Source organism: Blennius ocellaris, assembly GCF_963422515.1.
Source record: "Blennius ocellaris genome assembly, chromosome: 1".
Lineage (NCBI taxonomy): Eukaryota > Metazoa > Chordata > Actinopteri > Blenniiformes > Blenniidae > Blennius > Blennius ocellaris.
Window position 1 is genome coordinate 13668824 of NC_137650.1, and position 16332 is coordinate 13685155.

Here is a 16332-nt window from a genome sequence, read left to right on the forward strand (position 1 = left end):
AACTGATTAATGGCTGACGGTAAAATCTGATCCCCTCTCGCTCGGATGTCAGTCTCCCTTCTGCTCGGATCTGCTGGTAGCTGCTCGCTGTTGTTGCTCGCTCTTCTGGCACCGCTGAGCACTGCTCGTTTCCCTGATTCGCTGCGAGTTTGTGTTGCTAATTGATTAAGTTTTCCATCGTATTTGTCCAACAAGTCCCTGGCCATCCCCGAGCCGCCTCACTGTCCGGACATATGGAGACATTTGATTTTAAGGGCCAGAGAGAAGCACTTTGTGTGTGTGTGTGTGTGTGTGTGTGTGTGTGTGTGTGTGTGTGTGTGTGTGTGTGTGTGTGTGTGTGTGTGTGTGTGTGTGTGTGTGTGTGTGTGTGTGTGTGTGTGTGTGTGTGTGTGTGTGTGAGCAGACCGCCATCATAGCAATTTTTTTTTCTCCATTTCTGATTTGGAACATTTCCTCCAGTATTTAGATTCTTCATTGATTTGTGTATTTTCATATCTTAAGGGCATTAAAAAGATGTTTTCATGTTTATTTTATTATTTGTTAATATCATAATCCATTGACTAAAGCCTGAAAGGGGTTGTGTTTGGGTGACCTCCCTCAAAGTGCCCCACACTACAAATATACAGATCGGAAGAGAAAGAGAAAAGTGTTCACGCACTACAGGAAAATATAGGTCAAGTCATTCTGTTTTTACACTGATGGACGGGCAGGAATCAATTGCAGTGGTCGCGGGGGCTTTGGCTTCTCTGTAAAATTATACACAACAAAGTAAATACAACTTAAAGATTTTGCATTGCTTTGTATGACTGTACAGCACAACATGTTTAACCTAATTCTCTGCATTATAATCTAAATGTTGCTCACAATCTGAGGAAAACTGATTAAAACTCCTTTTTAACTGATTTTTGCACTTTCATTTAAACATTACATAAATATTCATACACAGGTGTCTTTGAATTTGTTTGAGTTTCTTCGAGGATATAATATAAATGGAAAATGCAAGAAGTCCTAGGGTGGTTGAAAATCGTTTGTGGGGCCCCGGGGCAAAACGCCTGGTGGTTGTGCATAATGTGACCCTGAGCATGAGGGGGAGTGTGACCACTTCATGAAACCTGGGAAGATAGAACGTTTACATCTTTCCAGGTCAATTGTTCTAGTTACAGTCAGGGGTATCCAAGGTAATTAACAGGAAAAAAATTAATGTGGTTACATTCAATCTGATGCAGTTGGCGATTTAATCTGTAATGAACGAGGAACAGAAACATCAGTCGTCTGGTGTGTGCGTGCGCGCACGCGTGTGTGCTTGTGTGTGTGTGTATGTGTGTGTGTGTGTGTGTGTGTGTTCACCCACAGTTGAACGGTATTTCATCCTTGCGGCTCGGCACCGGGTCGCCGTGCTGTGTGGACGCTGTTTTCATGATGTCCCTGCCTTCTCTTCACCTCGCACTTTTGTCGTTTCTCAACATCACCTCCTCTCTTTCTCTTCTTCATCGCCCCTCACGGCCTCCATCTATCCTTCCTACACAGCCTGACCTGTGTGCAGTCTCTCAAACGCCATGGCTTCAACGGCAACAAATAGACCGCCGCTGAGGAATTGAGGACTGGTGGCTGAGTCAAAACACATCCAGATTGAATATGTTTTCACATTTAAGAAAGAAATATATATATTGAGGATTTGCAAAAGAAATAGTTCACTGGGGTGTAAATGATTGTATGCACATAGAGAAAGTATCGGGAAGAAGACATTCAGCGCGACCAAGGCTGTATAGGTTCATAATATCAGGAGTGGACGCAGCAGTGCCACAAAAAAGTATTTTTACTTCTGGAACCAGATTTAATTAACACCACATTCATTTAGGACGACGTGTCACAATCTGCTGATGTCGGCATGTGACCCACCGGTTCCAAACCTTGAGATGTGGAGGAAAGCTTTCACAAAAAAAACCCACGCTCTCTTGTTTTTAATCAGACTTTCAAGGTCAAGAGTGAACAACAGCAGATGAAAAGAGCTCCGAGTTGATACAAATGTGAGATCGTCTTGTGGCCTCCTCATTGGTTAAATTGTTATAAATATATAACTTGGGTTTAGTAGTTCCTTCCAGGAAAAAAAAACAAAAAAACATTGCAAAATCATTTGTCATTTACACGACGATGTGTACGAGCAACCTGCTAATTAGAGATCTGCGTCGGAGGTGCTGGCAGAGGTGGGTGAAGTGTGTTCGACCCTGTCGCGCATCAATGATCGAAATAAGAAAGTGACACCGTGTTTAAAAAAAAAAAAAAAGAACGAAAGAAAGAAAGAAGAAACACTAGCGGAGCGGCATCATTTTGTGCAATTAGTCTTCTTGTCATCGACTTCATTGATGCGTGCGAACAGCCACGGCTTTGTTGTGACAACAGCAAAGAGAAAGACATGTTGGAGGGAGTTGGTGGATGTGGTGGTGGGGGGGGGGGGGGGGGGGGGGGTTGGTCACTCGGAGTCTCTGCAGTGTCGGCCTGCCCTCTGATGCCATATTTCCTCCTCCTCCTCCTCTTCTTCTCAGGAACTCATGAAATGAATCACTAATTAAGATAAACGACTGTGAGTGCACTCTCCTTCGCTGTGTGTGTGTGTGTGTGTGTGTGTGTGAGAGCCGGGGCACCTGATTGAGATGTATATTAGGAGGAGCAGCAGCAGGAGGTGTGTGTGTGCCCACAGTGGGATGAGATTAGACTAATTGGGCCGTGTTGGGTCTTGGTTGGCCTGTGATGATGGGATTATGTCGCTGAGAGATGAGCAAAGGGGTTCTTACACCGCAGCGCTGGTTTGAAGAACCCGAGTTGGCCGGTCAGGAGATAACCTGGACAGAGAGAGAGAGAGAGAGAGTGTGTGGATGTCACGGGACGGCAGGCCGGAGCTGCCCCGCTGCGTTCCGAGGCCGGGTACCTGCCGTCGTCTCGATCTGGGGTCACTTTATTCTTCCTAATGATGCGAGGTTATTGTAAGGTGAAATAATGTGATCCCACATTTCAAGGACAAGCCCAGCCTGGAGCACAGAGCCGAGCAGCTGACTCCATGAGGAGGAGGAGGAGAAGGAGGAGGAGGAGGAGGAGGAGGCTCTCCCTGCCCCTCCACCCACACCCTTCCTCCCGCTCTGCCCGTGGAGAGGGAGTCGGCTCTGGCAAAAGGAGCTAAGCATGCTGCTCATGTATACTAAAACCCCGCTGATCATGCATTATAGATGCAGAGGGAGAGAGGTGGCGTAGCGTAGCCACCCCGAGGTTTTCAGCATGTACCACTAACAACAGCGGCTTTGATCATAAATCTGATGATGCTTTTCCCTCGTTCCTGGTGTGTAAATGATCTTTTTTTTTTTTTTCGTCCAAAGCTGAGAGAAGACGGGGGGTGGGGGGGGGGGGGCGGGGGGTTGGAGTCATTTTAGTGTGCTGGAATCCTCCTACCCTTGTGGTCGCTGCTAAGTCAGCACATACCCAGAAAACTTCACTCATTATCGAGATCCACTTCTCACTTTGACTGCGTCCACGTTTCTGCAACTGCATCACCAATGTGTGAAAGCCATCGGCTCAAACCTTAATGGACTGAGTCCTCTGACCCGTGTGTGTGTGTGTGTGTGTGTGTGTGTGTGTGTGTGTGTGTGTGTGTGTGTGTGTGTGTGTGTGTGTGTGTGTGTGTGTGTGTGTGTGTGTGTGTGTGCGTGTGCGTGTGCGTGCCTCGGGCTCTGATTGATTGATTGAGATGTGTTTGGCGGTTCGTCTTTGTCTGTGTGTGTGTGTGTGAGAGACACACTTTTGCAGCAGGGCAAACAGGGCAATAAGAGAAACACACGGGAGACAAATTACTGAAGGCAATCATGCTCTTTCTTTCCATTTCTATGGGCTACTTGACAGTTGTGCATATCTTATGTACTGCAACCACTCACACATTCAGCACTTTTCCCTCGACAGCACAACCACAAGACGAGAGGGCAAAATCTATTTTTAATGCGTTTATATTGAAGTCCTTGATGTATGCATGTGTACACACTTTTACGTGATCACGAGTAGGAAATAACAAATATAAAATAGTTACTGTTAGAAATTCTGTCTAAATGAAACTAGTTGTTATTCTTTGTTTTTTTTTACCTGTCAACTCCATTAGAAGCTCAAATAGATATTTGTCACAGACTTGTAAACACGTTTTTAATTTTAATTTCAGAGAATGGTGCAGCTGGAAATTAGAAATTAAGGTAACAATAACATCCTCAAACTTAATTTGAGTCCATTTTGAAATGACAAATAATTCAAAGTGATAATCAAGTGTTTAAATTTGTAAAAAAAAAGAAAAATACAAAACTGTGTGGGCTGAAAAAACGGGGACTGTTTTTTTTCTTCCGTGAGTCCATGTGCACGACAGAAAAGGAGAAAAAAAGAGAATAGATAATTGAATTGTATAAAATGCATTTTTCATTCTTTTTTCCTTTTGTACCAACAGGCGATCTGCTGCACTTTGGTGAACTGTAACTGTGACAGCTTCAAGCCTGGGAAGCTGAAGAGGAGGCAGTGTGAAAACTGCAAGCATGGCTGGGTGGCACACGGTGAGAGCACAATGCAAGAGTTTACGCTTGTGATGCAAAGACACTGCAGTTCTGTGCGCGTATAAAATCAATGCGGTTTGAAAACAACACATTTCTTCTGTTTTGGGAGAGAGAAGAGAAATCACTTACCACTGATGTCCTCCAGCATGCACAATTTGATTTACCACCTGCAAACATGTGTACAACAAAACACAATTTTAAAATGCAAACGGCATCATATTATAACAAAAACATGCAAAAACATTCAACCAATTATTACAGTAACAGTCAAGTACTTGAATGCTGTGTGAGAAGTGATAAGGCACTTTGTGGATTACCAGTAGTATTTATAGCCGATACAGATCTTTTCCGTAACATACATTGTGCTTATTCACAAGTAAAAGTGCTGTTGTTTAATTCATTCTGAAGAGAATGTAGAAAGTAGTCCTCTTAAAAATGACTGACAGTATTAACGGTGAACAAATGTAGACATAGTGGTTCTTGGTCGGACGAATAAACTTGTCAAAGATGAAAGGTTTGATAGCGATTAAAATTGTGGGTGTACTCGGCAGCAACTTGTGATTTTCTATCAAAATGAATGTGTTTGGATAACTCATGGATGCAGTTTTTATTTTTTTATTTTTTTAAATAGACTTGAAATCATGCAGAAGCACAAAGACAAGCGGCTCTGTCGTAATATCGCTGTCAATGGGACCTTTATTGTATTTTATAGATAAAGGTATTGCATCCCGCTGTTAATTTACTAGAGAAAAAAACTCAACTTAATTTTATTCAAATGTAACATTGGAATTTAACAAACAGTTCATCTGTATTGTGTCATGACAAACCTTGTAAAAGGTAGAAAATTGAATTGAAACTATCTGCTTGGTGTTGGACAAAAACTCTGAGAATAAAGCACTGCAGCGCTGGGGGAAAAAAGAGCCTTTAATTGACTCCGTGCTGCTTTTTAAAGCAGGAATTGGTCGACAGCATACCGACACTATCATTCTGTAAATGCATACCTGCAGTAAACCATGAAAACAATGATTAGGAGAAACTATTTGTTACGCTGTCATATTGTTGAGCTGCGGTAACACCGTAATTCTCTCCAAACTATTCTGAGGAGGATTTTATGAGATTTTAGAAATTCTGAGATGACTGCTATTAAAATGTGATGCGGCGCTAACGTTTGTGTACACCCCTCAATCTCCGACGGCTGTGTACATTTTTCAGTCACCTTAATGTTGTGTGTGATGTTTGAACAATTTTTTTGGTTTAATTGGCCCTGTATTTTAAATATATAACGGGAATGAATGAAAGTGACAAAACAAATTTCAACACATGTAAGATATCAAAATTTGAATCACGATTACACACAAACGTATTTCTTCCGCGTTCTGCACTTTGTCAGGCCGCTTTTTGTTCCCGCATGTTTATTCATAGTCTATTTTCCTCTCTCTTACTGTCCTCCTGCCAGTTCAGACACTCTACATTCATTTCATCTAATGCTGCAAAAATGTGATCTGTGTTTTAGCCCTGAGCAAGCTGAAGGTGCACCACATGTACCAGAGCAGCCAGGTGGAGATCGTGCACTCCAACGTGGTGTTTGATATCTGCAGCTTGATGCTGTACGGCACTCAGGCCATCCCCATCCGCCTCAAGATCCTGCTGGATCGCCTCTTCTCCGTCCTCAAGCAGGAGGAGGTCATCCAGATCCTCAACGCTCTGGACTGGACGCTGCAGGACTACATACGAGGATACGTGCTGCAGGTGAGCAGTAAAATAAAAGTTATTTTGTTGGTTTTTTTGTGCCTTCAGGTGTGTATTATTTTAGGATGGTAAAGTTCCTTGGAAAAATGTTTACTTATAAAGTTTGCGTTCTTTGTTTCTGGAGTTGAGGGAACCACCTTTGCCGGTCACATCTGGAAATTTTCCACAAAATTGTAATCATATTCAATTTAAGTTTTCAAGGAGGGTCCATTGTAGCACCTTGTAAAGTGAATTCCCTGAACAGAGGAAAGGCACAATTCCCTTTTACCGTGAAGAACCCTCCAGCAGGCACTGTGGTTTGCATTTTCATCATATGGAGGAAAAATTATTGTCGCTCAGGTACATTCCTCCAACTATTCTAACGTGTGTTTGTTAGGTTAATTGGTGACTTTAAACTTCATAAGTTTAAATTTTGAGTGTGTGTGATTGTCTTTCTCTGTCTTTGCTTTGTAATTAACTGGTGACCTGACTTTAAATATAGTCTGCTGGGATTCGCTTTTGTGACTCTTCCAAGGTTTTATTACCTTTTGCCCTGTGGCAGCCGGGTTTAAACCCTCAAGAAGAGGATAGGAGACAGCAATCAATGCATGGCCGAAAAATTTACATATAAACAACTTTTACAGCTTCCTACTACAAAAAGAGAAACATTAAGTTATTACAACTAATAACGCATTAAAAAAAAAAGCATGTGGAGGGAAAAGCGAGTGAAGATAAGGGCAGTAATCACAACTCGCTTTTGTTTAAATAGCAGCTTAACTCATAAACTGTTTGAGATCACCAGAGATAACTATAACTATGAGCCACATCAAACTGAAGTAATTGAGTTGTACTTTTAATATCAGAGTTCTCCAAATGAAAACTGAAAGCTGGTTCCACAAGAGCAGAACAGTCACGGAGAGTTACTTAATGTTGGCGTTGAGGGTCAGATGGTGCTCAATGACGAAGGTGTTTGTAGGATTTTCAAAACCAAATACAGACCTTAGATTTTTGACGAGTTCAGAAGTATGGATAGATAATTCAGACATATTTTTTGTGTCATTAAGACATCCAAGCTGATTTCATTGGGCTTCATTTTAATTAGATGTTAATATCATCTGCATTGACACGGGACTTAATTAAGCACCTCTTCATGGTATTGTATGAATCGAGCATGTCTGAGGTGAAATTCAAGTTTCTTAATAGAGAAAACTGTGGAAATCTTTGCCGAACAACAGTACTGTATATGGACACACATGAACACATTTGCTAAATATTCATTGAACCACCCTTGTGTCTTTTCAGTTTCTATGGCAGTAGAAACATGCTGCGATTAATGGATTTTTCAAACCATGAATTGTTTCACACACATTGAGTTTTATGAACGACGTGGAAAATAGACCTTGAAACACCTTCATGGGCTTATAGTTTTAGAAAAATGAGCGAATGCATCTGTTTGATGACCGCACTGACTCAAATAAGAAGGTGGCAGTTGTTTCAGACACGCTGCATGTTGGAGACCTGAAAAAAATCCTTCAGAGTACCCAGGGAGCATATAAAGGAAGACACTGAAAGAATTTCTGAGAAACACAAGGGACTGTGAGGAAAGCCTGAGTAAAGACGGGAGAGATCGGGGATGTGATGTAGTGACTGATGCCCTCTCTTGCCACCCGACTGATGTGACCCGGTTGTTGCTGTGGCATCGCCGGCTCGGGGAGGTCTCCAAACTGTGCTGGGTAGATTTGTAAATATTATGTCTTTTGCTCCAGATTTCCTCTCATGTTGGCGCCAAGCTGGCCAAGGCCCAGGCTGCAGACACTGTGTCAGTGCAAGATCTAACTTCGATTAGTACATCATCAAGTATTCAAGTTGGGCTGCGTTTAATTCATGTTAGCTCATCTAATGGCGAATGTAGAGTCAGAATCCTCGACAGGCACCCAATGAATGCTCTGTGATGAAATATTAATCACGGTTACGGCATGAAGCTGATCCTCACTTTCAAAGACCCTCAAACTCACATGTGATTACTGCTGGGCTAAAGGAGAGAGGACCGCTTGATCAATGTGAGGCGCCTTCTGATCAGCCCTCCCTCATCATATGTGTAGTGTATAGTATGTTGTTCACGTATTTATATTTTCTCGGGCCTTTGGGAGTGTTTGCAAGTACACTTTTCCCCACGTTCTCTGCACAATGAGAGAGAGAGAGAGAGAGAGAGAGGGAGAGAGAGAGAGAGAGATCCGTCTCCTTCTACTGATGCAGAGCAGGCAAATCCTCATGATTTAAATGAAGAGAAATGACCTGCAAGATGAAACACTGTGTGTCTGTGTAATGAGGGTTCTCAGGGTTCTGCACTGCCCGCTTGTATTAACACTCCATCTGATTCCTTTATTTAGCTGCCTTGCCAATCGGCTTCATAAGGTGTGTCATACAACCTACTGTGTGAATATGTATGAGCAAACCAACAGACAAATTTAATGCTGATGATGAAATTACCCCCCACTTCCCTTATCCCCTTCAATCACCCTCTACCCCTTTGTTTCCCCCACCCTTTTTCTTGTTCTCTTTCTGTATATCTGCAGGATGTTGCAGGCAAGGTGCTCGACCGGTGGGCCATCATGACATTTGAGGAGGAGATTGCCACGCTGCAGCAGTTCCTCCGTTTTGGTGAAACCAAGTCAATAGTGGAGCTGATGGCGCTACAGGACAAAGAGGGACAGGCAGTGCTGGTTCCCAGCACCCGCACTAACTCAGACATCCGTACTTTCATCGAGCGCAACACCCCTCGCACCGCTGCCAACCTCTCTGCCTCCAAAGTGGAAAAGCTGAGCGGCAGCAGTATGCACCACTTTGAGAACTTCATCAATAGCATGGCATTCATGCTGCCATTCCAGCTGTTGGGATCTGTTCCTGCACCTTTTCTGGGCTCGCCAACAGGAGCCATGCAGCACCAGCAACACCAACAACACCAGCAGCATCAACAGTCATGCCACGGTTCAGTCGACCAGCAGAGCCAGCGACATGATGATCAAGGACGGGACAGTGTAGGGAGAGACAGTTCCCTCTCTCTTTCACACCCTTCAGAAAGCAACCTTCTAGGTTCCAGCGCCATCTCTTTCACGAGTGATCTCGACCGAAGCGGAGACAAGCCAATGGACAGCCTCTCCACCAACACCAAGATCAAGGCTGAAGATTTTTCTGCAAGTGACAACTATTCTGATGGGCCCTCCACACCATGCACACCTTCTATGAGTTCTGACGTAACGCAGATGTCACCCGAGGGCAAGCTGCACTCTCTGGACAGGAACGGCAGCAGTGGCGGGGGGCTCACAGGGGGTGCTGTGGGAGGAAGCTCACTGAAGAAGGGCCGTGTATTTTGCAATGCCTGCGAGAAGACATTTTATGACAAGGGTACTCTGAAAATCCACTACAATGCAGTGCACCTAAAGATTAAGCACAAGTGTACCATTGACGGCTGCAACATGGTGTTTAGTTCACTGCGAAGTCGCAATCGCCACAGTGCCAACCCCAACCCGCGGCTTCATATGCCCATGAACAGAAACAACCGGGACAAAGACCTGCGGGGGAGCTTATCCGCTGATGAGAACTCTCAAGGAGAGAAAAGGTCAGACTATGGAACCCCCATCTCTATCTGCTCTGCAGATAGCCAAAAGTCAGTGCCCAGCTACATGGTGAGTCATATGGACACGGGCTCAAAGCTCCATAATAGCTCATTTCCCAGCATGAGCCAGAGTGGTATCCTCTTTCCCAACTTAAAGACGGTACAACCAGTGCTACCTTTCTACCGAAGCTTGGTGACCCCGGCAGAACTTGCTAACACCCCGGGAACACTACCATCCCTCCCTCTGTTGTCCTCATCTGTACCCATCAAACCCATCACAGCTCCTGAGCATGGCTTAGTAGACCCAATACCAAAGAAAAAGTCTCGTAAGTCAAGTATGCCAATAAAAATAGAGAAGGAAATGGTGGAGCAAGATGAGCTCATGGATAAGGGGAGCAGCTCTGAGGATGAGGCCCCTCTGCACTCCAGAGACAAGGATGAGTATGATGGTAACCAAGCCGAAGACTATCTGTGCGCAAGACAAACTGCAGAGGAGAGGGAGCTGAGAGAAGCTTACACTGGCAAAGACAGGGAAAGAAATAGTACCAAGCAACTTTTGGACCACACCATTCATCGAGAAACTGAGAGAGGAGCAAAAGACGATGGACCGAGGCAAACTGATTCAAGAGTCATCACCTGTGCTTCATCGCCATTTGAAAACAGCCTGATGGAGAACCACTGTGAGAACAACTCACTCTGCCAGGAACCCAACGGCTACAAAGAACGAGAGGACAGGGAGCATGCAAATGCGCTTCATGCGCCTGACAAGATCTCAGAGCTCAAATGGGATGACGGTGAACATCGGCTGACCAACGGTGGCGCTCTTCAACACATAGAGAGGGAGGTGTCTGATGGGTTTGCAGACGATTACGGCGACTCAGTGATGTCTCACCTGGACCCAGAGATTGATCTCCCACACCACTGTGAGATCTGCAGTAAGACGTTTAAGAACCCCTACAGTGTCAAGATGCACTACCAAAGCGTCCACTTGAAGGAGATGCACATGTGCACAGTGGACGGCTGCAACGCTGCCTTTCCCTCCCGGAGGAGTCGAGACAGGTGAGGAGCCTCTATATTTTCTTTGTTTTGTCACAAGTTATTTTATTGTTGGGCATCGCTTTACATCTCTGAAGGTGTTGCTGTTGAGTGTATTTTGCTAGCACTGCCTTTTGTCAGATCACGGGTTCTGGGTGCTACTCAAAATACAAGTGTGCTGACAGGTGATGAGAATGTGAAAGCTATTGCTTTATTTTGGTTGAGGTAAAAATGGCAGATTCTTGGGCCCTTAAACTTCATACAAGTTTTAATTATTCAGTTATCTGCTTGAAAAAAAAGAAGACTTTTCTCCCCATGCTTGTGAGGGATTGGTCCAATATCTGTACAACTGCAGCTGAAACAATATGAAGTCTTCATGTGTTAACAAGTCTGCACATGCATACACCCAGTGTAGTAGAAACACATATTTGAGCTAGTCTCTGCATCAATTGTGGAGCCCAGAAAATACACAGACATAGAGGATTACATTGGTCAAATTTAAACTCATTGCCCAGTGTGGAGTTTTTAGTTTTTAAGTGGATGAAGTTTGCTTTTCTCCATCGTCTTAACACTTGCTACAGTTGGGGGGGGGGGGGGGGGGGGGGGGAAACATCAAGCAATAGCAAAGATAAAAACTTCCTCAATAGAGGCTACTTTACAGGTTCTGTAAAAATAAACTTTATGTGACGATAATTTCTTAAGCACTTGGAGTTGTAAAGAATATCAAATTATAATTTTTGCTTAAATTGCACTCAATCACACCCCAAATATGATGTATTTTTAATAGTTAGTTTTTGATTGTATTTAATTGGATTGTCAAAAGTGAGCAATTGACTTAATTTCTTTTGAAACACACTTGGCAAAAATTACATAAAAATGACTAAGTAATTTGTTAATATCTAAGATTTGGTTGAATCGACTGATTCAGATCATTATAATTTTTTTCAGATCAATGATTCAGATCATTTTAAAAGTAGAAATGTAAATTACACATACACAATGCAAATTGTACCTCAAAAACTGAATGCAGTTAACACAGCTTCATTATCGTAATCTGAGTATTTGTCATGTTTCTTTGACTCCTTTAAGATTTGATGAAGTGACTCAAGGAAAATGTATTTTGTTATTTGCAGGCACAGTGCAAATCTGAACTTGCATCACAAGCTGCTGACCAAAGACTCATTCAGCCCAGTCAACAACCTGTACTCACCCTCGTCACACTGTAGAGACAGAGACTCTGTTGGCATGGACTACTGCCCGGACCAACGGGACCGAGATCTTCCCCATCGCGACCAAACCAGCCAGACCTCCGTCATCTTTCGAGGACACAACCGCATGGGCTTGGTCTTCCCCATGAGCAAAATGTCTGCCGTGCCAGACAGCATCGAGGCGTCTCCCTTAGGAGACAGGGAGAGATTATTAGGAGAGGGCGGTGCGAGTGGGGGGGAAGACGGGGCAGTCTTGGACCTGAGTACCAACTCCTCTCTTCCGCCTCGCGGCAGTGGCAATGCTCGCTCTTCCTGGGACTCGGATGGAGCCGGCAGCGAGGAAGGGGAGGGGGTTGAAGAGACTGAGGAGGCACTCCCCATGGAGGACAGTGATGAAAGCTGTGATGGGATTGTTGTGGGGAGGGCTCGGAGCGAGGAGTCGCCACTTGGGGGGGAGAGGACCCTGGACTGTGCAGGGATAGGACAAAGCGGGCTTCAGGGAGGAGGAGGGGGGTCTCCAATAACATGCCACATCTGTCAAAAGGTCTATAGCAACAAGGGCACATTCAGAGCCCATTACAAGACTGTCCATCTACGACTGCTTCACAAGTGTAAAGTCCCCGGCTGTGATACGTCCTTCTCATCTGTGCGAAGCAGAAACCGGCACAGCCAGAACCCGAACCTCCACAGGAACCTCGCTGTTAGCTCAGGGGCCACAATGGACCCGGAGTAGGACTTTAATACTAATGCCAACATGACTGATTTCTTCTGTTTATATGTGTACTTGTTGTTGTTGTTGTTGTCGTCGTCATTCTTTTTGGGGCACCTAAAGAAAGCTCACCAATTAGCACTTTTTAAATTCATACCAGTCCAACTTTTTATCATGTTTTGGTAAAAAAAACAAAAAAAAAACAAAATTGACTTCTCAATGAGTCGATCAATCAATGAGTCATAAGTAGAAAGAAAAAAAAATCTGTTGGCGGATTTCTTTCACCCATCTCTTGTAAGGTACTGAACTCCTTGTACTGGTTTGTCTTTCACTCCAGGTCAGATCAAAACATTTTCATTTGTACGGACTGAATCTTTACATGTGTTGTTCCAGTTGAATCAAGGAAACTGTATCATGCTTGTGATTTTTTTTTTCTTGTGTCTTTGTTGTCATATGTCCACATCTTCCTCATGGAGCTGTGCATATTGTATTGAACTGAAAGAAAAAGAAAAAAAAAAAAACCTGTGGTAAAATAAGCTCCACATGTAACATTTCATTCATCGGGAAAACTGTCTTCAAAAAGAGTCTCTGTTCAAAAGATATAGTGTTTGTGAGCTTGACCAATAAGTTATTGTATGGTGTTATATGATCTGTCTTTACTGTAGTTTTTTGCATACTGCTAATGTTGACCAAAGATTTTTTTTTCTTTGTTCACCAGTGTGTATAGAAAACTTCACACTGTGTGAGGCGTACGCAGTATTAAGAAGCTCGCCCAGTTTACGCTCATCTACTATGTGATTAACGGCAGTATTCAGACATGGGCAATGTTGTAAAAACAGAAGCAAAAGGAGAGAAAAAAAATGTAAGGTGAATGGGTGAAGGGGTGGGATCTCAATTCTGGTGGTGTGTTTCGAAAGAGATCCACTCATGGGATTAGACTTGATTTAGGCATTGCTCTTGTATTATTTGTGTGGTTTCGTGCAGTGACCTGACTGACTGGACGAGCAGCAGAGAGACGCTGCATCTGGAGGCAAGAAGCATGTACTGTGAATGAGTCAAACACTGAGAAATATTCATGAGAAAATTTAGTTTATGATAGTGGGCCCAAACATTAAGCACACCCTTAAAAGAGGACAGATAAACAAAAATCTTTATGGAAATGTACATTCTGTGAATAGAGTAATTTGTAAACTCAAAGAAACCAAAAAAATATACAGTATAAAATGGGATGATTTCACCACTAATGTTTGCTTTTCTTTTTAAGTGAATGAACAAAAACACTGTGTTGTACATTTTTGATTATTTCTTCATGGTTTAATGTCCTGGTTTTGCTCTGTATCCTGACTTTTCTTTCCTTCTTCTTCATTCCGTATTTAAATACAGTGGACCAGACTTAAAATCCCATTTGTTCGATGTTTGGATTTGTTTCAAAAGAGAAAGGAGCAAAATCTGATACTTGTTGATAGGTGTTTCTTTTCAATTAATGTTACAATATTCATTCCAATTAAATAAAAAGCCATATGTTTCCAAGACTCGGTGCTTTGCCTTTTCTAACATTTAATCAACAATGTGTCTTCAGGAATTAAATGCATCAGTGTGCATGCTATTAGGAGAGCTCAAGCACATAAAATAAACTATACGGAGCTAACACACACACACATTATAAAGACATTGACATAGATTCCTTTTCTCGACAGGGTTGAGTATTAGAGCAGTTTGCTTCTGACTGTAGGGTCGGATTTTGAATCCTACAGCTTCAAATTTCCACTGACTGTCACAAAAAGAGGAGAATTCGGTAACAAACTTGTGCCAAGTCACACTGCAGATCACAAACCACTGTGGCAATTCAAGATAATGGAAAAGGAAAAGGCTTTGAAATTAAATAGGCTTGTGTGTTGGTTGTGCTGTTATTGCTGCACAGTAGTGTAGCTTAATTACACAACTAGATTTAAATTTTACTGGGCACCAAGAATGGCCAAGTGTTTGCAACAATCTGGCAATATGATGAAGTGCCATACCAGTTTAGTTATTAACTTGCTTAACAGAAGAAGAAGACGCTAGTTTGATTGTAGCTTGAGGCCTTCTGTGTCTGCTTTTGATGTATCTTTCTAGCTGAGATGCTGGATCATTTTATTCAAACTAGATTGTTTACTTAACATTTGGGTTTATTTTGCCCGACTCAATTCAGCTTGTGTTCTCTTGGTGCATTGCTTTTCTGCAAGTACTCAGGCACCCTGTCACATACCAGAGACATGGCTGTTTGGTTAATTGTTGATTGAATCATGTGTGTGATTGGCCTCTGTGTTAGCTCTGTGACAGACTGCTGACCTGTCCTGGTTCTTTTGCCCATCGTCAGTTCACAGCTTTCTGTGAGTCTAAGGAGCCTTTCACATGTGGATAGTCTAGGACTCGGTTCATCTGGGGGGGGGGGGGGGGGGGGGGTTCTCACCTTCAATTGGTTCTGGTGGCGTTCACATTCACTTTTGAGCGCTGACCAAACTGCCTGGGTAGTATCACGCAATTACAACAGCTGCTAGTTTGGGGGCGTTGTCGCCCAACACAACCACCGACCAGATAGGAAGTAAAGAAGAAAACCAGCTCATTCATTGATCGAGACTGAAACCCAAAGTCCTGCCACCTTATCCTGTGGTGGTTGGGTGAGTTAGTGCATGGCTAATCAGTAGCCACAAACCATTGCAATATATAGTCTTCAGACCAGATATCAATAAGTGCCTTTCTCACTAATTCTCCTTCACTACACGTCTGCTCACAAGGTATTTTCCAACTTTTTTTCTGCGTCTATTTCTTCTAATTTACACGGTTAGCTTTGTTTGTTTACTACCAAGAATGCATTGTACACTACGTCACGTCCTCTCCCCCTGCCCACTCGACATAGTTTGTAAATGAACCGAGGCGTAGCATTTCAAGGGGACCAGGACGGCTTATAGCTCCGCTTCAGAGTTTATGGGCGTGCTAACGTTGCCTAAAAGAAATCCTTGAAGAGAACTCTGGTCCAGATCAAACAGGGGGATGTGAACACACCCTAAGGCTTCATTTACATGATGTTTAAAGTGAAAATACATAATCTTTGTGTTTTCTTTTGAGAAAGATTTTGAGCTTACACAGCAAAATGTTGAATATTAAGTCCAGTTACACAAAAATGTTTGTTTTTGTAATGTGACCACAGTCACATGCTCCCAGGGAACAACATGCTATAAACATTAACCATGGGACTACACAAACATTCATATGGACAGACGACCAAGTTGGATTGTTATTACGGTGACTGTCAACTATAAAACTACAAAGTCCCAGGAGAACATGGACTGGGAGTCATGACACTGGAGACAAACATTGCTCTTATTGTCCATCTATCCGCACATGTGCAACAAAACTATTTACTATAGCTGTGGTACACATGTGCAGCAGAAGCGTTTCAGAAAAGTTGCATTTCCCCCCTAT

General features: G+C 43.2%; 1 protein-coding gene across 1 annotated transcript in view; it reads left to right on the forward strand.

Annotated features, from left to right (window-relative positions):
- Nucleotides 1–12948, forward strand: part of bnc1 (basonuclin zinc finger protein 1) — a gene marked incomplete at its 5' end in the record, with an annotated part of 43033 nt that extends 30085 nt beyond the window's left edge. Inside the window, 4 exons of the mRNA XM_080520536.1 lie at nt 4472–4574; nt 6088–6323; nt 8879–10977; nt 12087–12948. Coding sequence (XP_080376662.1) covers nt 4472–4574; nt 6088–6323; nt 8879–10977; nt 12087–12894 — 3246 coding nt within the window. The 3' untranslated portion in view covers nt 12895–12948. The remainder of the gene's footprint in view (nt 1–4471; nt 4575–6087; nt 6324–8878; nt 10978–12086) is intronic.
- Nucleotides 12949–16332: the final 3384 nt, after the last annotated feature.